At 38.3% G+C, this 24,878-nt stretch overlaps 1 protein-coding gene across 1 annotated transcript in view; it reads left to right on the forward strand.

Moving 5' to 3' along the window:
- The window catches only part of MCTP2 (multiple C2 and transmembrane domain containing 2), a 193,227-nt gene that overhangs the window by 96,246 nt on the left and 72,103 nt on the right, over positions 1-24,878 (forward strand). Inside the window, exons 14-16 of the mRNA XM_032391275.1 lie at positions 12,018-12,119; positions 14,531-14,605; positions 16,683-16,802. Of these exons, the coding sequence (XP_032247166.1) occupies positions 12,018-12,119; positions 14,531-14,605; positions 16,683-16,802 (297 nt within the window). The remainder of the gene's footprint in view (positions 1-12,017; positions 12,120-14,530; positions 14,606-16,682; positions 16,803-24,878) is intronic.

Consider the following 24,878-nt stretch of genomic DNA (forward strand, 5'->3'; position numbering starts at 1 on the left):
AATCGGAAGCAGTGACCTCCCACTCCCTTCATCCATTTTGCCCATCCCCATTCCCCTCCCCTCTGGAGATCACCAGTTTGTTCTCTGTGCTTATGCAAGATCTAAAATATTAAGTGCTAAATAAAAGGAACAAGAAAACATAGAGCAGGAGGAATGGATTTAATTTTAGGAAGAGTTTATGAAGTGGGGAGTTTGAGCTGGCCGAGAAGGAGCCTGGTGTTGATCATGACTGGTGGGTGAGGTAAAGAAAGAAGGCCATTCCAAGCAGAGGGTAGAGCAGGAGTGGAGAAGCCGGGGGTAAGAGAAAGGCCACCTCCTGGAAACAAAGGGGCCTAAGGGGCCTGGTGCTCAGGGCAAGCGGGGAGGCTGGAGAGGGAGGACTGAGGGCCGCTCAAGAAGAGTTGAGGGAGGTTGGGGCTTATTCTGTTAGCAGGGAGAACCTGAAGGCTTTCAGCCTGGAGATGGAGATATCAGAGCAGTTGATTAGGAAGAAAGTTTTGGCTTCAGTATGAAGCAAGTTAGAGAGGAAGGGAGATTTTTCCTGGAGGGATTGGTTGAAACTCCAGAAATAAGCATCAAAGAGAGAACCCTTATATTTTATATTTTGTGCCTCTTAGGAGAAGGTCTTTATTTCTCTGCTTTTTTAATATGAGAGAGAATTATAAAAATGGAATAGTCAGTGCTCCACTGTTACCTTTATAGTATATGAAATAGTATTCAGTAATGCCTTCTTTTCTATTTAAAAACAAAAATTGTATTTCTTGGAGAAGAGTATGAATATTTTTTTTTTGTGTGAGAATACATTTTCTTTAATCAAGTCATAAACTAAAACTTGATTTACACTTTCAGAGAAAATGCAAACTACATTTCAAAATGTCTAAGTATAAAGTATTGAATGTACTTCAACTTTTAATCTCTCTCAAAATGATAATGTGCTAAGTGCATTTCAGCCTGTTAAATAAAAAGCCTGTTCTGAATTTACTGTATCTTTTAATCAGGGTGAATGTGCTGGCTGACTATTGGCTTATTTAAAATCCATGTTCTAAAATCAGTATATCTGTTAATGCAGTGAAGTGTTCAAAGCATATACATATGCTCAGATAATACAGAATTGAAAGAATCCAGGCCACTGGGTCATCCTTCCATGTATTTCATTTCTGTTCAAGTTTTTTAATAAAATAGTTGCTTTTTAAAGGGTTATATAGAGGGGCACATGGGTGTTCAGTCAGTTAAGTGTCTGGCTCTTGGTTTCAGCTCAGGTCATGATCTCATGGTCCTGGGATCGAGTCCCACATCAGGCTTCCTGCTCAGGGGGGAGTCTGCTTCTCCCTCTCTCTCTACCTGCTTGTGTTCGCTCTCTCTCTCAAATAAATAAATAAAATCTTAAAAAAAAAAAAAGGGTCATATAGATATGTAAAACTTGTTACTCATGATTAAAAACAATAGAAAAATTGCAGCTGGCCTGGATTATCATCTGAAGATTTCTAGTATTTGCCCATTTTCACATAACTCCAAATATCTTCTAATCAATAATATAGTAGGTATGCATTGGAAGACAGTAAACATATTTTAGAGTTTTAAGATATTTCCAGCATAGACACTATCTCTGAATTGTTATCCAATTCCATTAGATTTATTTAAACACTATTCTCAGTTAAGGAGTCTAATTTTGTCCTGGAAATCAATCTGGGTTCTTCTCTTCCAGGACATTTCTTTTTATGCAGACATGTGTTTATCATCTCAGAAATTATGGAATGGCCCCACGTAGGAAGACTTTGAAAATCAGCTTTCTGTAAAATAGGGAAAGCATCTCTCTATTTATCGTTATTTCCTAATATCTAAGAAAAAAATCATCTGTAATCTGAGGAGGTCCTACCTTTTGATCCAAGTCTGAGACCTTCTGTGCAAGCCATGCCAACACATGCAGGTGAATTCATGATCAGAAGCACAGTCTTTGTACAGCCCTTAGCATTCTCTGTGAATCCACGTGCATAGGAACAGCTTCACTTAATTAGTTTTATGGGACAAATTTTCTATAATTGCTTGTACCAAATAAATGTCCATACACGGCTTCATTTGCATTTCCAATTAAGTATTTGCCTGTTTCACCTGTGATAGGTTTTGTATATTGTAATGGACACATTTACACAATCATATTTTTTCTTAAAGTTCGTGCTGAAATTTTGGCCACTGAAATAAATATATTTTATTTTAATATTTATGGATGTGTAGCCACCTAAAAAATTTAAAATGGCTAAAACATAAACATTCAACTCTCCTTCCTGCCTAATTCTGCTCCAAAATGTCCTTTGAAATAAAGAACGAAAGATAAAATGAGGCAAATTTGTCCATTGGCCCTGGAAACTAGGAAAGGGTGCCTTTAACATGCTGGAATTATCACGAACCGTATGTAGTATATAACGTGGATAGGATTCAGTTAGGATGGACAGGCTAAGGGAGAAGGAATGCCCCGTGGGTTTCCTCTGATATCTTGGCACAAGAAGGTAGCAAGTATAAATCTGAGCATCCTGCACATGATGGTAAATGCTGAATGGGTTAAACTTTTCTATTAAATGGAAAAACTTCTTACACTGAGTAAAAGAGTAAAATCTAGCTGCTTTGAGATCCCTCAAATTTAAACAGAAATGGATGGGCAAAAGTATTACACCTAAATGTAAGTAAGTGGTAAGTCAGAAACATGCAGAGGAGGTTATTTCATGGGTCCGAAAATGATTTCATTACCAATAAACTTAGAGCAGACATGAATCGTTATGTGAATAGTTTCTCATAGAAGTATATATATATGTTAAAAATATTTGAAATACAAGAGGGACTCCTGGGTGGCTCAGTTGGTTAAGCAATTGCCTTCGGCTCAGGTCATGATCCCAGGGTCCTGAGATCGAGTCCCGCATCGGGCACCCTGCTCAGCTGGGAGTCTGCTTCTCCCTCTGCCTGCCACTCCCCCTGCTTGTGCTCTCTCTGACGAATAAATAAAATCTTTAAAAATTTTTGGAAATACAAGAAAAAATCACCAGCTTAGAAACACAAAATGATTATATTCTCTATGCAGCTTAAAAAATATCAGAAAACAAAAAACAAGGCTGTAAAGTGATGTTTCTTAAAGGCCCAATTACTTGAAAGTCCAAGTTCCATGAAGTGGATGCTGAAAGTTACAGGTCATGCACACCATCCCACAGCTACTAAATGATACCCTGGAAAGTTCCTTTTTCGGCAGTTCTCAGATGAAGTTTTGGCATACTAACGCAGTGACTGTCAAATTTTAGAGAATAAACAATAAGTTTGATCTAATGTAGTGTGTGTACACACACATAAATATATAAAATATTCTGTTCAAATACCCATGCAATGTGCTTAAATTTTGATCATGTTGTGGGCTCACAAATGCCTTAGTAGATTCCAAAAAGGCAGAAACTATATTGTGATCACAGTGTTGGGCAAATATAAATTAATAACAAAAATGAAACAAGTATCAAAACACTTGGTTAAAAAAAAAAGTCCCACGTAACTAATGTAGATACCAAAACTACAGTTACAGACTTTTTAGAAATTAGCAGCGAAATACTATACATACAAGTTATGGATAAAGGCCAGAAGTATTATTCAGAGGAAATCCTTACTTTGAATGCTTTTATAATTAAACAATAAAGGTTGAAAATCAATTAAATATCACAACAAAAGATTAAGTAGAATTAAGAAAGTTAGAAAGGAATTTATGAAGATTATAAAAAGAAGAAAAATGTAGAAAATATCTCATAAATCCAAGTATCCGTTTCTCTAAAGCCCAGTGAAATGGAGAGGCCAGTTACAAGGCTGATGAAAAAAAGAAAAGCATATATTATTAAGAATAAGGAAATAAGAAATATGGGGATCACTGTGAAGAACATAACTAAATTTTACTGAAGAGTATGGAAGAAAACTTGAATAGGGATATACCTCGAGGGAATGTGGGTGTTACAGAGATATAAAATCTCCCCAGATTACTATAAATATAATACAGCTCCCCATTTGGAAAAATTAATGTGTAAAAATAGCAAGAAAAATATGTTTAAAATACAGTTAGATAAACATGAATATCAGGTACTGAATTCATTCATTTTTTTTTTTTAAGATTTTATTTATTTTTTGACAGAGACAGAGAGGGAACACAAGCAGGGGGAGTGGCAGAGGGAGAGGGAGACGCAGGCTTCCTGCTGAGCAGAGAGCCTGACGTGGGGCTCAATCCCAGGACCCTGGGATCATGACCTGAGCCGAAGGCAGACACTTAATGACTGAGCCACCCATGTGCCCCCTGAATTCATTCTTTAGTGAAATAATAATGGAAATGTCAGAAAATAATCATCAAGTAATTCCACCCTTTTTTCCCTGCATCCTCTCCTCCAGATAAGAAAATAACAGATTCAAATTGTTTAACGAGCAAGTTTCTTTTTTTTTTAAAAGATTTTATTTATTTGACAGAGAGAGACACAGCGAGAGAGGGAACACAAGCAGGGAGAGTGGGAGAGGGAGAAGCAGGCTTCCCGCCGAGCAGGGAGCCCGATGCAGGGCTCGATCCCAGAATCCTGGGATCATGACCTGAGCTGAAGGCAGACGCTTAATGACTGAGCCACCCAGGCGCCCCACGAGCAAGTTTCTTAAAACCTTAAGGGCCCAAGCAATTCTTACATTACTGAAATGGATTAAGGACATAAGAGAAAATGGAAAATTTGTGACTTTATTCCCTGAGACTAGAAGAATTCTGATATCAAAAACACAGATTTAACAAAAAAGGAAATCATCTACCTTTCATGGAAGACCATGAAAGCACATTAGGAAACCGAATTGTGTAATTTATATTATTAATATATTAAGGGAGAAAAAAAACTTGGCAATTTCAACAGATGTGAAAGGGGCATTTAATAAAACTTAACATCTGTTCTTGATTATGAAAAAAATAGTCTAATAAATTAGTAATTGGTGAGTATTGCCTTACCATGATGAAGGAGATCTATCAGAAGCATCACAAACATCAGACTTACTATTGAATGATTAGAGAAATTTCAAATTTAATGAGGTTCTATGCTTTCAAGTTAAAGCTTTTTATGTCAAATCTGGCCAATGTAAAAACATAAGAAATTATATTTGGGGACGCCTGGGTGGCTCAGTTGGTTGGGCGTCTGCCTTCGGCTCAGGTCATGATCCCAGGGTCTTGGGATCGAGTTCCGCATCGGGCTCCCTGCTCCGCGGGGAGCCTGCTTCTCCAAACTCTGCCTCTGTCTCTCTCTCTCTCTGTCTCTCATGAATAAATAAATAAAATCTTAAAAAAAAAAAAAAAAAAAAAAAGAAATTATATTTGAAGAAAACAATATTAGCTATCTGATGTCAGCTATCATCTATATATAAATATAAAGGAAATTAATAAACTCAGCATCTTGAAATAAGAAAAGGTCAGTGAGGTGTTAAGCAAGATCAAAATTAGGAAAAAAAGTCAGTGGCCTTACCCTTACCAGTAGGAAAACATTTAAAAAACTTAAAGCATCAAAGAGTTTAACAGCAAGAAACAAAAACAACTATAATGCTTAAGACCTATGTGAGGAAGTTCTAAAACCGTATGAAAAGACATGAAAAAAAGATGATGGAAAAGGATAAACGAAGTGATCGCTGTATAAGGGATTTTGAGAAAGTCAGTTGCTTACTCATCAGGGAAAAATGCATCAGTGTGTTGCATCGAACACAGTAACTATTTTGCCATGAATTAAAGGTCAAACAGTTGGAAGAAACTTCCTAAATAAAACTGTTAAAATGATGGGGAAGTCCTATATAAACTACTGAAAAACAGGAATGATAAAGGGAAAAAAAAAATCTGAAGATGTCAACATGGTGAAAACAAAAATTTGCCATTGTAGATTAAAACACAAGGTCAAAATTACTTGCAACATAGAAACAAATGGATAATATCACTAACATAGAAGGTTTTTGTTTTTTAATCTGTAAGGAGGAGACAAGTTAATCTAGCAGAAAAGTTAATTCAAACAGGTGGAAATCTAAATAGCTAATAAGCATATGAGTGGCTCGTGCTTTATTCAATACTGATCATGGCGCATAAAAGTGCAGAGGATGGAGTCAGACCACCTGGGTTGGCCCCCAGTCTTGTCTCCTCATTGGCTGTGTGATTTTTGACAAGTTACTTAACCTCTCTGTCTCCATTTCTTCCTTGATGAAATGAAGATAATGATAATGTCTGCCTTGGAGGCTGTGGTGAGGATTTATGGTTTGAGGAATATGAGTGAGTACAGTAGCACACAGTACCCACTTACAGTGTAATCTGTCATCTTCATCACCCTTGTGGTAGTAACTTAAATGATCAAATTAGTGTAAGCAACTGGATTAACAAATATGGTAAAGATTTTTCATTACCAGTGATGACGAAGTACTCTCTCCAGTGCTGTTGGAGGGAACATGACTTGGTACAAGCCTCGTAGAAGGTGCTTCAATAAAATGGATTAAAATTTAATCTACACGTATCTCTGAGCATTTATATTCTAGGTATCTGTTTTAGAGAGGCAACTGAGCCTGGGAGAGATATAGTAATTACTCGTGGCCACACAGATGCTAAATGCCAGAAATGGGAATTGAATCTAAGTCTGGCTTCCCAGTCCTACCATGGCCCACTGTTAATAAACATAGGAAAGACAATGTTCAGTCTCATTAGTTGGAAAAAAAAAAAAGCAGCACATACTAAAACAACCTGAGGCCATTTTCTTCCTATGAAATTGCTGTATATTAAATAAAAATGCCTGCAGTTGGCAAAGTTGCAAGGAAATGGATAGGCTTATTTACTGAGGCTAGGAGTAGAAATTAATGTCGCATTTTAGGAGGGCTTACTGGCAATACTTGGCCAAAACCACAAGAATAGGTATATCCTATGACTCAACCATTCTACCTCTAGGAATTTATTTTTGGGCATGCATCATGGACACACAAAGATAGCTATGTATAAAATCATCACAGTGTTTACAGTTAAAAATTGGAGACAGCCTTAGTGATCTACAATGAAGGATTGGTTAGTTGTAGAATCTTCATAAGGTGAAGCACTATTCCAAGTTAGATACAAGAATTTGTTATTACATTGGGGAGCGTTTCTTATGTTTTTTTTTTTTAAATCTAAAAGACAAGTGATTAAAAAGTATGTAAATTAATATAAGACTAAAAGAAGTATCTTTTATCAAGCAATTTCTACTTGTCACTGTTCTTTACTGCTTTCTGCTGATTATTTCATAGCAACCTCTGAGATACATATAATTTTTTATTCACATTTTATGGATTAGGAAACTGACAAGCAGAGGGAGTTTTGTAACTTGTCCAAACTTATTCAGCCAATTTGAGGCAGAGTCAGAATTTGAACTCAGTTCATCTGTCTCTGAAGTCCCAAATTTTATCCAATACACTATGATCCTATTTTCACAAGATAAAGAAATATAAATGTACATTAAAAACTAGAGATGTGTGTTTACTTGCTTAAAGTAATATAATATTGTAAAAGTGTTTTTAAACCATTTTTATAAATTTTACACAATTCTTATAATTAATATATATTACTTTTGGAAGATAGCTTATATTTTAGAGAGAGGAGTTGATAAATGCTGGGTACACCAACGTTTTCTGCCATTTCCAAGGTTCAGAGCTGGGTGTTGGGTGGGATGGATGGCCTTGGAAGAGAGGAGGGGTGGGATATAAGTGGTGAGGGGATGGGGTAATGAATTCAATACCATCTCCACTGGCTGGTGGTTGACTTTGTGTCCGGGCAAATAATAACCTTGTGGGCATTGTAATTTCCCATGCTGTTTGCCATTCATGCCATTGGAAGCAGGCGTGCTTCCAAGTAGGGATATGAATGTGAATCAGTACCAAGTAAAGAGTATTTATTTTCCTCTTACCCAGCCTCATGTCTGTCCTCTTCATTTTTATTGGAGAGTCATTTTGTCTGTGCATCAGCTGAGACCAACTGTTGTATTGTGATGTTGTCACATTAAAGTATTTCCCCCTTTGCATGGAAAGAAAAGTGTCTGATGAGCAGCATGCTTTATACCCAGATGTTCTCTACTTTTTCACATGAGGGTCAAGCTGGGGGGAATCAGCAGGACTCTTCAGTTTGGATTTTGCTCTTAAATATGTATCATCCCTCCCTAAACCAATTGATGGATTTGTTCATGCATATTGATTCTGATTAACTTTTCTATTGCATCAGTTGGTAACTGGTCACATCAAGGAAATTTATAGCAAAGCATAATAATGATAATTCTTTAAAGAGAGTTCGAGATGAGAAAACGATTTTGTTCCCTGTTCCACATAACCAACTTCTGTTATACACTGATTTAAAAAAATCCCGTCTTTTAAAAAATGAATGTAGTATCTTTTTGACTAAAAATTAGTTTATTCACCCAACTTTTTAAAAGTTACTCATATTTACGGTGCTAAAGCATATTTAAGAAGATTTAAAATTCTTTTAAGTAGGAAAAAAAATTGAATAGTTTAAAGATGATTTCAGGTCAGATTAAAATCTAAACCAGACTGTCTTCTCTGTAACTTGTCCTCTGGCTCCAGAATCCTGAATCATTACTCAGAAACAGACTTCCTGTACCTTTGTATTCAATGGCTCATTTAACCAGGAATTAACTGTTAGCATGTGCTTGATAAAAGCTTTCTGATAGATATATTGTTCATGAAAAGAAAGGGACATGCAAATGCCCATTTCCCTGATTGTTGAAGTCAGATTTCTAATTAGATAAAATCTCTATTACTGTTCTGCAGAGGTGCCTTCCCCAAATGATTGCCTAATATCTGTGCTCCTCACCTGTGAATAGGCGAGCATGCAAAAATGTGTGTGGTAGTCAATCTGAAAAATTTTCTCGTAACAGATTAAAGACATTGTCTATTATTTTATTCAGTGACCCTTATCTTGGAGTGAACCTAAATCATCCCAGATGTCAACTCAAGAAGACACTCCAAATGAACTCAGAGACCTCTTTTTGTCACAAATCGAAAACTGTATCATTCCTTTTTGCCTTGATCAACAGAGACCTAAAACTTAAGCTTAGGTCTTAATTTAAGTGACTATCTCATACCTAAAAGACGAAAGTATATATAGATTCTTGGCTCTAAATTTTCTTTTGGCTGTGTTTTAGCTGCCCTACTATTTAATAGAGGTTTTATAATCATAAACTGCCAGAGATGATTTTCTGTGTTCTTTTTTTTTTTAAGATTTTATTTATTTATTTGTCACAGAGAGAGAGAGCATAAGCAGGGGGAGCTGCAGGCAGAGGGAGAAGCAGGCTCCCTGTTGAGCAAGGAGCCCGATGCGGGACTCGATCCCAGGACCCTGGGACCATGACCTGAGCGAAAGGCAGATGCTTAACCGACTGAGCCACCCAGGCGTCCCGATTTTCTGTGTTCTAGGTATAAATGATAAACATAATTCTCTTGACAGGAAAAATATGGTGAACTTCTCTTTTCTGTTATATAGATGCTGCCATACGGCAGTTTGGCAAGTTGAGATGTTACAGAACTTTTTATCCTGTATTCTTGTGTTGGAAGTTCAGTTATATAAAGACTGAAAAATGAAAATCTTTTAAAAATAGTCCCTTTGATTATTATTTCGGTGTTTAATTATAATACTAAATACTGAAATACATTGACCTGCTCTTAACTTAAACGTATCCCAATACAAAGTAGGATATTTCCTCTTTCCGTTCCTTTTTCCCTTTTCCCAAAAGATACTCCTTATAGCAGACTGACTGAGAAATTGGAATCAACCAAATGTTCATCAAAAGAATTAATAAATTGATAAGTTCATATTCTGAATATTCTGTAGCAGTTTAAAGAAAAGCAGATCTGTATACTACATACACATTATCAAATCACATTGATAGATACAAAGTGAGGTTGCAAAATACAGTTTCACACAGGCAAAAAATTTAAATGACTTTTTCAAGGATTTATTGATGAATATAAATTCTCAATACAGATTTAGGAAGAATACATGCCAAATGCCTATCTAATTTCTATGCAGGGAAGGAATTGGGATATTTGTGGAAGTTCAAAGGGACTTTTTTTTTCCTGTAATTTTTCAAACTTTTTACAAATGTGCAAACTTGGAATTGACAAGTTTTAAGAAAATATTATATGAAAGTACCCAACATGAATAGCCTATGCTATATCTCTAGCTTTAATAACTGATTTAATGTCCCTGGGTGGATTCTGTGTTTTGCTGACACAATACTAGGACATTGAAAAAGAGGAAAAGATCATTTACAAAAAATCAAAAACTAAAAAAAAAAAATAAAAAATCACTATAAAATATATTTTTTTCTACTGATACCTCATGTTCTTCTGTTGACCTTTCCTAACCCTTAAGAAATCATGGAAATTTTAAGATAACAGTACAATGACTGTGGGTTGAGGCACAGCTAAGTTCGACTGAAGTCAGGTTGGCAAATTGTCATGCTGTTTTTGTATTTATTTCTTTCAACTTTAACACCCACAATTTATTAAGTGAGACTGTGGATAAAAGAGGAAGCTCAGAATCCTGTTTGGACACCGTTTAGGAAGGAAACCAGGTCTTTATGGGGCACCCCCTTCCTCTTAGCCACTGGCCAGGAAAACCATCTTTCTGTTTAAAACCTATTCAATCTGAGAGGTGGGGTGACTTTGGGAAGGAAGGTGACCTCTCCCTTGTAAAGTGGAATGGCTCTGTTTCCCCCATGACTGATGCAACTCATTTCCACCACTGTTTATAAGAACACTTGTGCTGAATGCTTGTAGTGACAGAAATAGTCAGTTAAAATATGGCTCAAATTTCATGCCCTCAAATTTCCTACGTTATTTCAAATCTTTGATCATTATAATCTCAAGTGGAGCTTTTGGTTAGTTCCAAGTTTTGCTGATGTCCTTTGGGAGTTAACAGTGATGCTTCTTATAAGCCAGAAGTTTAATCAAGGCATAGACTGTAATCGTAAAAGCATGGCTGCTCTCGAATCTGGAAAGAGAAGGCCTTGATGGGACCCACATCATTTCCAAAATGGTACAGGAGCTATTTTTCTGGGATGCCTTACATGTTGGGGTCCACTGGCAGATTAGGGTGTGGAAGTGATGTGACCTACTGGCTGAGAGAGGACATCAGAGGAACTTGCTTATTTTGAAAACTTCTCAGCGTTTTGTGCATTGTAAATATCTTTGGATTTTGACCTCAGCTTCAGCTATGCTCATGGATTTAATTTGCATTGCTCCATGGCTGTGAAACACTGACTATCTTAGTAAAATCAGTTCCTTTATTCATTTCTTAAAAAAAAATATTTTAATGATCTCTTTATTTTGGGGTAATTTTAGATTTATAGGAAAGTTACTAGGATAATCTAGAGTTCCTAGATACCCCTCACCTTGTTTCCCCTAATGTTAACTCTTCACATTGCCATGGTACATTTACAAAACTAAAAAAAGAAAACAGACATTGTGCATTACTGTTCACTAAACTTTGGTCTTTATTTGGATATTACCAGTTTTTCCATTAATGTCCTTTTTCTGTTCTGGGATCCAGCCCAGGGTACCACATCGTATTTAATCATCTTATCTCCTTCTGTCTTCTGAATTGTGACAGCTTCCGAGTCTTTCCTTTTTCCCATGACCTTGGCAGTCTTGAGAAGTACTGGCCAGGAATTTTGTAGAATATTTATCATTTTTAATAAATGAAAATGTATAACTTCTGCGATTTTTGAAGGAAAGCCCATGTAGACCTGCTAATAATTTGTACCACTGATTTTCCATTAATAACCGTTTCAGCCTGTTGGTTGTTACTTTATCTTCTTATCAGTTATAACAGTATTCTAGAATTTAAAGTTGATATATGATGGGTTTAATATTTGCTGAATAGCTGCTTTATCTGTGTGTGTATTGTATGGTCTCAACTTTGCCAGTTCAGTTTAAACCTTCTAGAAAGTTGATATTTTATCTATTGTTTATGACAGATTCGAGATGGACAACCAAATTGCTACGTGTTGAAGAATAAAGATTTAGAACAAGCTTTTAAAGGAGCTATTTACTTGGAGATGGATCTCATATATAATCCGGTAAGTCTAGCTGGGCCAGCCATACCTCCCAGGTTCTCTGTACCTAAAGTAAAAGATGACCAGCCTGGCAATACTCAAATCTCAAATACCTGTAAAATGTTTCACACATATTGCAGCTAGAGAGAGAGAACAGGGTTTTCAACCTCAACTATAAAATCTGTGAGGGACAATTCAGTTTTCAACTGGTATTAATCCCCTTGAGCCAGTAGAAATGACGGTGTTTAATTTCCAGCGCATCTAAATGTCAAGGAAAAAAAAATAAAAATAAAAAAATAAAAGGAGAAATTAGTTTGCTTTATTTCCGATAATCTTCTCGAAGTCCACAGTTGGTGTCAGACAGAGGTATTTTCAAGCCCCTGACATGTAATTTAGTTCTTACAATAGATGTCCTGCTATCCAACGCTATGAAGAGAAGTAGTTACTCATCTGGAAGCTACAGTTAAAGGAGGAATTTTTAAAACCTGTCTTCAACCTTCAGTTTAATATAAAATATGTAAATACTCATTTGCCAATCTTTAGCTATGGGCATAAAATCTGTTTTTTATACCATGGATTTATTATGTTTAGTTTTATAACCTATTCCTTGCATAAATATACTCATAACATCTATAATAATACCTAGTTTCAGGTTTTTTTTAAAAATTTTTTTTTTTTAAAGATTTTATTTATTTATTTGACAGAGAGATAGAGAGAGAACACAAGTAGGCAGAGAAGCAGGCAGAGGGAGAGGGAGAAGCAGGCTCCCCGCAGAGCAGGGAGCCCGATGCGGGACTCGATCCCAGGACCCTGGGATCATGACCTGAGCCGAAGGCAGCCGCTTAACCGACTGAGCCACCCAGGTGCCCCTCAGGTTTTTTTTAAAGTGGAGATCTACTTTAAAGATACACAACAATCTGAAGATAGAATTTTCCAGACTGTTTTTTTTTCCATAAAATCATTACCTCAATATCTTTTTAGGGACTGACCTTTATCAAGGCTTTCTAGAGCAACACAAATTTCAAGTCTTCTGGTCCATGCTTGGATTTCAGTGATTTGTATGATACTTGATTAAAATATGGAATTATAATAATGGACAAAACCATCAGAAACAAGATTGGGAGTTAGCAACAGTTGATGCTCGGTAGGCATGTGATTTGATTGTTGTGAGCAGAGATTCCTTAGCATGCAGAGGAATGGCCTACTTAGCCGTGACCATGCATATGCCATAGTATCAGCAGCAGGTTCCAGAAAGGAAAAGGAGAGCGCAGGTTAATCCAGTCAGCGGTATAAATGAATGTAGGGTAATGGAGCTTTTACAGTAATTATAAGAATGGCTGCCATTTAGTGGCCACCTACAATGGGCCGGGCTCTGACATTATTGCATTTAATCCTCACAATAAACCTGGTAAATAGGTATCATTAATGCCATTTTATGATGAGCAAATGGAGTTAGAGAACTGATTTACTAATAAATGAATGAGTCAGCATACAGATCCAGATCTTTCTGATTCTGCGATGATTCCTATGCTACCCTGCTTCTTGTTTAGTGTATTTAAGAAATTATTCATAAAGTCAATGGCAGGGACATTTTTATGTTTTTAGTCTCCAGTCTGGAGGTGGTGGTGTTACTTCCCTCGTTCTTCCCATTGAGTTCGCTTTCCCTTCAAGGAAATCCTCTGTGCATCTTGTACCACCGATGGCCCTTCATTTCCTGTTTTCTTCGAGCAAGCACTTGTATATAGTCTATGCACACAGGTAAAACCTGAGTTTTAGGGAAGGCTTAACCAAGAAAATATGTCAGTTGTTTCATTTTCCAGTTCTCCATCCTATGGAGTGGAGAGGGACTTGAATTTTATTCTTTGAGCTTTTCCTCAGTACGGTGATTGGGACAAGCCACTAAATCTCTCTGAGCCTCAGTTTATTCCCCATAAAATGGGTCTCAAATAACTCATCTACTTATTTTTCCATAGAATTGAGAGGAAATGAGATTCTCTGTGGAAAGATGTTTTTATAAGCAGGAAACAGATTTTCACAGACAATGTATTATTGGTGAAAATATTGTTCAAAACCTTGATGGGAAGGAAGTTTTATTTCTTAGAAACTGGTTCCAGAGCCTCCTGAACTCAACCTCCTCAGTGCTTTAAAATACCTCCATTGATTGGCAAAGTGGATACAACACTCTTGGGGTCTCCTGGATCCAGACTGACCTACCCAAGTGTGCTGGTGAAATGAGATACCCAGGAACACACGCAAAGCTCAGGGGTGTCCTCCATGTGTCCCCCCATCGCTCTGCTCCTGGCCAAAGGCCCTTGGCCCTAGGGTCAGAAGATACTGGTTTCCAAGTTCTTCCCAGTCATTAACAAGAAAAAGAGAAGAATGAAGTCCATTTAAATGTTGCCCCTCCCCCCTTTTAAACAATGATGTCTTTCTAGGTCAAAGCAAGTATTAGGACCTTTACTCCCAGAGAAAAGCGCTTTGTTGAAGATACCCGCAAGCTGTCCAAGAAGGTAGGTGGGTATAGTAAACGGGCTCTGTGGTACACTCAGCACTGGAAGTGCTTAATTGTCCTTACTTAGCATCTCTCCCCGCCTCCCTCTTCCCCTCCCTTCCTTCTCCTCCTCCTCCCCTCCCTTCCGTCCTTCCTCCTATCTTACTTCCTTTCTTCCTCCCACCACCCTTCTCCCCCCCCCCCACCTCTCTCCATCCCTGCCTCCTCCTCTTCCCTCTCCCTTTTTCTCTCTCTCTCTCTCTCCCCCTCTCCCTCCCTCCCTCTTCTTCCCTCTCCCTCCCTCTCTCTCTGTCTCCACCCCCACCCTGCCTTCTCCCAGCTTCTCCCCATCTCCACTCCTCCCTCCACCTCTCCGCATCTGTCCCAGAACAAGGACCAAAGTCAGCAGGATAAGAAGAAAAAGACTGAAAACACAGATGTTGGATGAAGTAGAAGGTGTCAGCCCTCCATTCATCTCCTGAGTCATTCTGTCTCAGGATGTCAAGGAACATTCCTAGTGTCAGCCTCTGTAGATTCTCTGACTTGGCTCTCCCTGCTAGCCTCAATCAGTTAAGGCCCTTTCCGCCTCTGTCCTAACAAGGTCTCAGGGAGGTGCTATGCCCAGGGAGGCCTTAACTTCCTCAGCCCAGTGGATCTTAGGGGCATCTAGCCTCGAGGTCCCCCATGCTGCTCCTACCACTATTGTCTAAATATTTGGAATGTGTTGGCATTTTACCTCATTCTGAGTTAACTGTCTCCCTCTGCCTGTTTCCCTTAATTCCTCACTCATCAGTTTAACAAAAAGGGATGATCTGGGCCCAGTAGGGGAAGTTTTGCATTTTTTTTTTAACATGACCTTTATGTTTCTTTTCAGAGTCCCTCCCTGTCTTATTCAGAAGCAGTCCAGGATTTCACTCTGTACCTATTGTCCCTCTTCAGTTGTGTAACAAAGAACAAAGTGTCCCCTTTTTAAAGTGTTTATTACTTCCACGACTTCCTGTGGGGTGAGCAGCTGTGGATGACACAAAGCAGTTAAATATAAACGCATCTCCTCATCCTTTTGTTTCCCATGAACTTCTGGGCACACTTGGGAAGGGCCTGGAATGTCTTCTGAAGGGAGCATCCCAATGTTTTGTTTTGGTCTGCCATAACATTGAGTGTAATATTTATTTGGTGTAATCTGAGTAAACGTCTTTTATTATTATTATTACTGCCTTGTGCCCTATTTATTCGAAAGTTAAAACCTGAGTTGAAGTAGGTGGGGTAATTGCTTTGCAAACAAGTTGAAATGAATCTGCCTACAACTGGGAAAAAAAAGACGTTTCCTTTGCCAAGCAGGACCTCCGCATGGGGTGGCTTTGGGCTCTGGAGCTCCAGGGGATTTGGGGTCTGTTAGGATCTTCCCTATGTGCCCTTCACCACGGTGTGTCTGCAGATTTTTACACAGTTGAAGCTTGTGCTTATGATGCAGGTACTTGAGATCACTTACTATGTGGCAGGCACTTTTCAAAGGCCCTCAATTTTCTTCACTGTCTACAGGGTGAATACTAAAATCAACCCCATCGTATAAGACAAGAGAGGTTAGGAAACTGGTTGGAGGTTGCACAGCTAGGAGGTGGGAGAGCTGGGTTCTCCTCCCACAATTAGACTTTCCTGTAGACTTTATCTTCTGGACTACATGAGCTAGAATACTTGGACATCTAGTTTCTGCAAAAATCCATCCATTTCCTTCTAAACTAAACAACATAGACTCTCTCTTTCTCTTTCTCTTTTTCTTACACACACACACACTCTCACACACGCATACCGAATGCCCTCCTGCTATAGCTTTTACCAGCTCAGTTTTGTCCTGAATATTATTGAAACAGGCTATTCTCCATCAAAAGAGCTACAAAGTACATTGTATTTTTTTCCTTCCATGGTTGATGGTGTTTTAAAAAGAATTTTAGAAGAAGCATTAGGATTTTTCCTTTCTATTATTTTTTTTTAATTGGCAGCTATGCAAAATGTAATTTAAATGACTGAGCTGCCTGATCTAAAGAGACTATTTGGAGTATTTAAATCCAGTTCCTTGTTTTCCATTTTTTTTTTATTAGATCTTATCAAGGGATATAGACCGTGTGAAAAGAATCACCATGGCAATGTGGAATACAATACAGTTCCTTAAAAGCTGCTTCCAGTGGGAATCCACGTTGAGAAGTGCTGTTGCATTCGTGGTAAGCCTCGATTTTATGTTCAAATTATTTGTTTCTGAGTCCCAAATCCAAATGCAGATGAGTTTTATTTTACTGACATGAAGCAGAGTAATACACATTCAACATAGCTGAAGTTCACACCTGTAAGGAAACTTTAAAATATAAATGGGAGATGAACCATGAGAGACTATGGACTCTAAGAAACAAACTGAGGGTTCTAGAGGGGAGGGGGTGGGGGATAGGCTAGCCTGGTGATGGGTATTAAAGAGGGCACATTCTGCATGGAGCACTGGGTGTTATATGCAAACAATGAATCATGGAACGCTACATCAAAAACTAATGATGTAATGTATGGTGATTAACATAATAAGATAAAATTTAAAAAAAACACTTCTATTATTTAACTGAAAAAAAATATAAATGGTATCCATTCATCTTTCTTACATATATTACAGCATAGATGAATATATAGATGTCTAAGACTGTACTTACATCAGATTTTCCCTTGGAAATCCCTTTAATTACCCAAATCTTACTCATATACTATCACTCAGTAAGTTTAAGAGACCTAAGTTCTGTATTTTTGTAATTTTTTTTTTCACTCAAAAATGTGTCTTTATACACGGTGGTTATTATTATATTACCTGTGTCTGCATAGTCCTTCCACTGTGTCTATTTCTCTCCCTCTGTCCCAGTGAATGCCAGGACTTTTTGAGAAAATGATGGTTGAAAACTCACATGATGAAATTGCTCTAATTTATGTTTTAAGTAAATCTTCACAAACTTTGATATAAAAACATTGATTCATATCAAACCACTTGTGTCACATGACAAGGTGACCCAACACCACGTAAGAGAGTGACTAATGTACATGAGATGCACTCTTCCTTCTCTCTGATAATGCTGGCCCATCCTTAGGAGCGAAATAAAAATCACACAATCTCAGAAGAGCCGCAAGAGATCTCAGAATCACCTAACGTAACCGCTGAGGGTCCAGGAATCTTGTAGGGACTTGGAAGTTGGTGCCATGCCCTCACCTTATGGTTCTGGGCACCCTCTGCCATTTGTAAAAGGACTTGTTCTTGAAGAGATTGGTAGTGTCAGACGTGGAAGGAGAAATCAAATCTCTCAACTGCTAATCTTGTCCCTTTTTTTTATCATGCTATTAATCTTTGTACTGGGCAAAGATCACAATAAGGCCTAATAGGATGTGTGAGTGGTTCTGAGTCATGATCTTCGGTAAATCATGAATCTTCTGTCACTGTTTTTTTGTTTTTGTTTCTGTTTTTGTGTTTTAATTGTCAATGTTCTCTCCTACCTCACAGGCACATCCTCATTAAATTTTTTTTTTTTTTTTAAATCAGCCTAAGATGTCAGCGGGTTCACGGTCACTCCCATCCTTACTCCTTATTACACAAACAAGTATATCAGCTCCACAAGAGGCTTTTTCTTTGCCATGGAGAACATTCTGTTCGGTTTCATTAATTTTAGATTTTCATCGCTTCAAGATGTAGAGGGCCTATGATGGCTGTGACCTGGACTTTTAATATACTTTTTCTTTGGTCTGGAATTGCTAAAAACAATTGGCCTTAATAAGAACATTAGTAAAAATGCTAGTAGTCCATATCTGTCTTGTCTTGGCATTTATTCATCTGCTTCCCTTTCTTATAACATTCTCCACTGGGGACCTCATGTGTTGCTTTCCTCTTCAGCCTCCCCACCTCCACTTCCCACCTGAATTCTCTTCAGAAACTTTCCACGGAATGTTCTCTTGTGATTCTGGGCAAAAAAGGAAAGTCAACACAATTGGTGGCTTCTTTCAGTCAGCACCCCAGCCAGCCCTTGTGAGGAGAAGAGGATTTCCTCTTTCTTGAGCTTAATTTCTGGCACTGTGATTTTTAGAAAAACAGAGCTCCATTGCACTGGCTTATGTAGGAGAATGACAGAAATGATTAATGGGCCGCTGGCCTGATCTGAAGAAAGATTAGAACAAATGAATAGAAATAGGTTGTCTACTAGAGGGGGCTTCTGAATGGGAAGGGAGCTTTGACAGTGGGTCCTTGCATGCATCCGTCCTGGGGGCACCATGCCAGGAAACGCGCTCCCAGGCTAGCAGACGCAGGCGGCCACTTCATCCTTTCAAATCACTATGGCCCCCCAAATGGAAGATAAAGATGATGCTCTCCTTGCTGGTTGTCCACAGTGTGATTTTTGCAAGGGTTTGTGAGCCTGGGGGAGTCTCCACTGCATGTGTGTATTTATTGGGGGACATTTCCCAGTGGACATCACTGAAAAAAATGCAGTCAATTTAGGAATGATACATGCATGAACCTTTTCTGTGAAGGTACTAGAATGAGGAGTGCTCCCTTAAAGGCATTTAGTTTTCAGTTTTAATTTGAAATGCCGTGTTCGAATGTTTATCTCATGTCTACTTTGACCAGCCTTGGCAGATCTCAGAGATACTTCAGATAGAGAGAGAGGTGTTCTCCCCTCCCTAAGCCGATGAAGTGTCATCTTATTAGAGAATGTTTTTGTGACTACTATCATCATGGTCATTCCAAAACTTTCTGTTCCTAAAGCAAGAGCATATAAAGAAACGGTACTTTCAGGATAAAAGAAAAATATGTATATTAGTCTCCCTTATTATATTTTAAGATTATGGGTATCTAAGACTTCATTTTTGGAGAGAACATTTTGCTTTTATGCCTCTTGCCTGCATACTGATGATGTTAGCCTCCTGTTGAATGTACGGATGGGTAATTTCACACTTTGGGGCCACCACTGGCTGTGGCACTATGTCCCTGACTCTGTGGGATCCCATTAAGGGTTGTCTTTCTGCAAAGCATTGGATCCTCAGGTGACCTGGGCCAGAGAAAGGAAGGGCTCCTGTGATGCTGAAGGCCTGCTTCTTCTCTTCCTTGCTCCACTGTGGAGAATGCTGGGTTTGTCACTTGTACACCCTGATTCTCTCCTGGGATCTACCAAGGACAGGATGCTGTTACTGGTCCTTATTCATTGGTGTGACAATTTGTTCATGCTTCATTCACTTACCTTGGCGTTACGGGCAGAAGATTGTGGTGGTCTGAAGCAAGGTCTCAGGCCAAGCTTTTACTAAATAATAGGACTGCATTTGAAGGCCTTTTTATGTTCGAAAGTAGGATGAGTGGTATCTGAGGGTTCACTGCACAGGTGGGTAAAGAACCGTTTTTGGTGGGCCAGTTCCCAGTGGGGCTTTGCCTTCCCCTCGAGGTCCAGGAAGTGACTCTAGCACCGCCAGCTAAGGGCAAAACTATAGGAATTTTTTTTCTTATGTTTTGTCAGATAACATAGCCGATGAACACCATGTCAGTGTGTCTGTTTTCAGAGGAGACAAAGCATGAACATTGTAGGATCGTGTTTGGTATATTCTGGCTGTTCAATTTAAGACTTTATGAAAGCAAAGCATACATTTCTAAGGATTCCTATGGGTGTGTATGTGAATATATCATAGCTTGTTGAAAGCAGCATTCAAGACAAGTGGCCTATAAAGATAGAAGTCCACATGGTGTCTGGTCAGAAGTGGGTGGACAAACATGGGAAGATTTATCTTATTAGACTGTCCAGGCGTAAACCCTTCCACCCTGGGATTAATCCCCTCTCTACGTACCCGGGTGGCTGTATTCCTAACACTTGGAGAAGAAAGTTGTCGTTAATCCACTGACACATGCTATGTGAATGTTGCCCACAACATTGAATTCATTGTTGTAAGAAATTAAATTTGGAGTTTTTTTCTGAGTGGTCAAGCCATTCATGCGTCTATAGGCTCAATTTCTGTTTTGTTGGCATGACTATGGAAAATCCTGCTCATTTTGTCTCTTGGGTCTTTCTCTTTCCTCCAGGTTTTCTAGATATTTTACTCTGTTGCATTTTCTGAGCTTGACTTGTTATAAATTAAATATGTATATATTTTGTTTTTTCTGCTCAAAGAGTCCTATTCTCAACTTTTCCAATGACAGAGGCAAAGGGTAACTAAAAATCATGCCTAGAAGAAGCACATCTGGGTATTTCCCTGTGAATGGATTTGTAATTACACATGGTGTTTCATAGACCTGCACATGGTCATTCTCAGACGCAGACTTTCACCTCTAGGTGTCTTTAGTAGCTCACGTTTCAGTGCTTACTCTGTGTCGGGCACTGTCCGAAGCATCTTGCAAATGTTACCTCATCTGACTCTCACCAATACCTGCTGATGTAGGTACCGGTTATTACCTTCTTTGTACAGATGAGAAAAATGAACCCATAGAGGTTAAATAGAGTGTCAGAGCTCATATGCTTTTAAGAAGCACAGCTGGGATATTAACCCAGACCATCAGGCTTTAGAGTACATGAGTTTAACCATTGAGCTGTACTACTTCTCACTGATGTTCAGAATTGCAGTGATTGTGGTCCTGGTATTTAAATAGATGATAATGACTGTAGGGACAATGACATTAGTCATTTCAGATATGTATTTAGATGTAATGAATGGGAGTTAAGCCTTTTCCAGGATGCTTTGGGCGGGGGGGACCCTCATCATTTGGGTGGGAATAATTCTTAGTCATGGTCATTATATTCACAAGAGATGGAGCCAGAACTAAAGAAGCATAAGGTGGAAATGTCTGTACCATCTCTGGGGAACAGCCCAGACCCTGGGAATCACATGCGCATGACATCCTTGGAATCTAGCTTGGTGGTCTGGAAAATCTCAGTGGCTGGTTCCAGGCTGAGCCCCCAATTGGAGACTGAGTTATTTTTACCCACTGTGCAGGGGAAACTCTTAGATGATGGAGAAGGGCTTTCAAAGGGAGCATGAATGCTGCAAACAAGTACATGAAAGAGTCATGGATGGAATCTACAGTTTTGCCAGATTCTTTTTGAGAATTCCAGGTTGTTGAAAATAAAGGATAAGAGTAGAGATGAGCACATTTATCTATCTATCTGCATTAATGCATTCCTTCAAACAGCTATCGGAGAGATAGACCCACATTTCTAGTGTGTGTGTGTGGGGGGGTGTACTCTATAGTCTCTCCCCATGTTTCCAGACAAATACATTATTTAATGATAGTTACAATGAATTGAATTTGTTCTCAAAAGATAATTCTGCATTGTGATGTTTATACTGTGGAACCAATCATCTATGGGGGATTTTTGTTTGTTTTTCTGTTGGGTACATGTATTTTACAAACCCCAATACTGTCAATGAAAAGACCTAGTGTTACATGATGGCATAAGTGAATTATTTTCATATGACAAAAAAGCATTTACTTGACAAATGGCATCATCAGAAGATTATTTTAAATAACAAAGGTCTCCTAATGCTGTAAAAAAGGATTGCATTTTTTTTTTCAATTTTCCACGAGTTTTTCAGGCACACACCTATTGCTTCAAGGGACGCAAGTCTGTGGGGCATTGATGGATTCCTTATTTTATTAAATTTTTACTTGGACGTTTGATGTTAAAAAGTAATCTAAATCTACCATATATCAATGGGTATCTTCATAAAGCTATGATTTTAACATCTGTGACTTTTTTCCTCAATTTTTTGAGTGTCAGAAAATGAAGAATTTCTTCTTCAGAGTCGACAGGGCCTGCGATATGATACATAATTTAAAGCATCAATCAACCTCTCCTTCTCCAATAAGGTTAAAAATACAGTTCCCCACTTTCTTAGTGAAATCCCGTATTTCGTATACATGGAATTCTTAGCTTTTAGAGATCCTGGAATGTTGAGAAATGTGAAATGATTTCACATCGAACTTATAAACAACAGCAGCAGTAACAGAATGGGCCCTTCCAACCCACATGCCACGTGTGTACAAACACACAAACACACAAACACACAGAGAGAGAGAGAGACTAAGAGAGACTAAGAGGCAAAGGTATTTGGAAAATACGAAGTTTCTCCATGAAACATTGTGTGAAAACAGTTTAGTTAGCATTTCATACGCAATCTTGAGGATGCTTCTGTCCATGATCCATTCTGTGGTCTAAAGAATGTTCAGGTTGAAAGTACTTTGCTACAAATGACTACTATAATGGGAATTTTGTTTTTAAATCAGACTATTAAAATAGTGCTGGTCCATGTCTTCTTGATGCTTTTGATATTTATGTGTTAACTGTGTCTAAAAGATTTACTTCTTCTTTAAGTTCTATCATCAATTTATTCACAACTAGATGCACCTGCATTTGATTAAACATTTGGTGGCTGTTTCCATATCCACCAGAAGTCAGTTGTATGTACAAAACAGACCTCACTGCCTGTTCAGTAGGTGTTTGCGCAGTTGGAGCTCAAGATTAACAGTATTTCTCTAAAGCTGAAAAAAAATCCAGTTCCAATAACCATTTTGTCTGGAGGAGAAGATATTTTTTGACATTTTAAATGCATCCATATGTACTTGTGTGCGAAATGTATAAATATATCGTGTAAAATGCTTGAAATATTTGACAATTTATTGTTTTATTTAACATTTATAAGATGATTTCCCAAATCTTCCTTTCACAGAGGACTACATAATATACCTTCAGAAATATTTTAAAGGGTTTTTTCAGCATTTTTTTCATCAGAACAATCCACCATCACACATTGTGATTATAATTTTTACAACATAATTGCACCTTCTATTGACAACTCAGGCATTAACTAATTATGCCATTTAATAAAATTACAGTAATTGCATTAAAAGATTATCTGTTGAAAATTTAAAAGTGCACTCTTAACTATTCTAGCATATTTTCATGTTTATATTTTCAACTTTATAATTGAATTGCACTTTTAGACAGAATCATAGCTACGCTGACTGAAATCAGTTGATATTTTGGAGTGTCCCAATTTTGACTAGTAAGCATTAGATCTTCTTTTTTTTTGATCTTTTTTTTTTAATTCGTAGAAGAGCATACATTGCCAATCTTCACATGGCCCCATTAGATAACAAATGAATGGTTAACTCTCACTTTTGTATGACAGGTGCCAGTTCTATATGGGAATGCTTTTGTCTCTACCTACTGCCTCCTCTATGGCTTTCTGGTGGGATACACTCACACACACACACACACACTCACACACACACACACACACACACACACACACACACACACGTTTTCTGCCTTCTGTGAGGTTTCTGGTTGGGAGCCATTGTCTTTTTCAGATTCTCAGTGAGTTCAGTCTAGTTCTCTCTACTGTCCAGAGATACCCTACTGTTAATTTGAACTTGGTCCTGAGTGTAGGGTCTTCAATCTTAGAGAAAGAAGAAACCTGGAGGTCATGTCACTCCTTGACCCAGCCAATGCTCTCTTCAAGCTTGCCCCAATGATTCCCTCCCTCGCTTTCTACAACCATTGTTTGTCCAGAGTCTCAAGCCCTGTTAGATACTGAGGCACAAAGATGAAACTGTCATGCTAAGTCCTCACCAGTCCCTTATCCACCTCCCCTCTCTCCCCATCTCCCTTCATTCCTCTCTCCCTTCCTCCTTCTCATCCATCTGCCCCTCCTCCCAGCTTCTCCCCAGCCCCTCTCCCCATTTCTCTTGCCTCCTCCCCCCGACCCCACTTCTCTCCACTGCCCTCCTCTTATAGTTGAAACCAAAGTGATGCCATTTGATGATTGACACACACCGTAAGAAAATTTAAATTTATCCTTTGGAGATCAACTTAGATAATATGCAAGGGAATATTTTAAAAATATGAAATGGGCTACAAATGTGGGTAGGGATTATTATCTGATATCACTACTGGTAGGTATGGTGGTATTCTCCTAACTCAGAGAGAGGCTTCACTAAAGCAGGTGCACACACATACATGCGCATAGTTGCTGCTTCATCACAGAGGATGTTATCTGAGGATTTGTGAAAGACCTGTTCCAGGATAGGGTAGAAATGCAAATCATTGTATTACATGCCATATCATTAGTGTTCAGGAGTCAACTATTTCTAGGGCTGATTCATATGCATAGAACCACCAAATGCCAAAGCATGCAGTTCTGTCTTTAAAGCTCTAAGAATACTCCTCATGTTCGACCTAATAAATTAATTCTTCACATCAAAAATGGAGGAATTTTATTTCTATGACCTAATAATTCAGGTT

The sequence above is a fragment of the Phoca vitulina genome, unplaced genomic scaffold, assembly GCF_004348235.1.
Source record: "Phoca vitulina isolate PV1807 unplaced genomic scaffold, GSC_HSeal_1.0 scaffold61, whole genome shotgun sequence".
Lineage (NCBI taxonomy): Eukaryota > Metazoa > Chordata > Mammalia > Carnivora > Phocidae > Phoca > Phoca vitulina.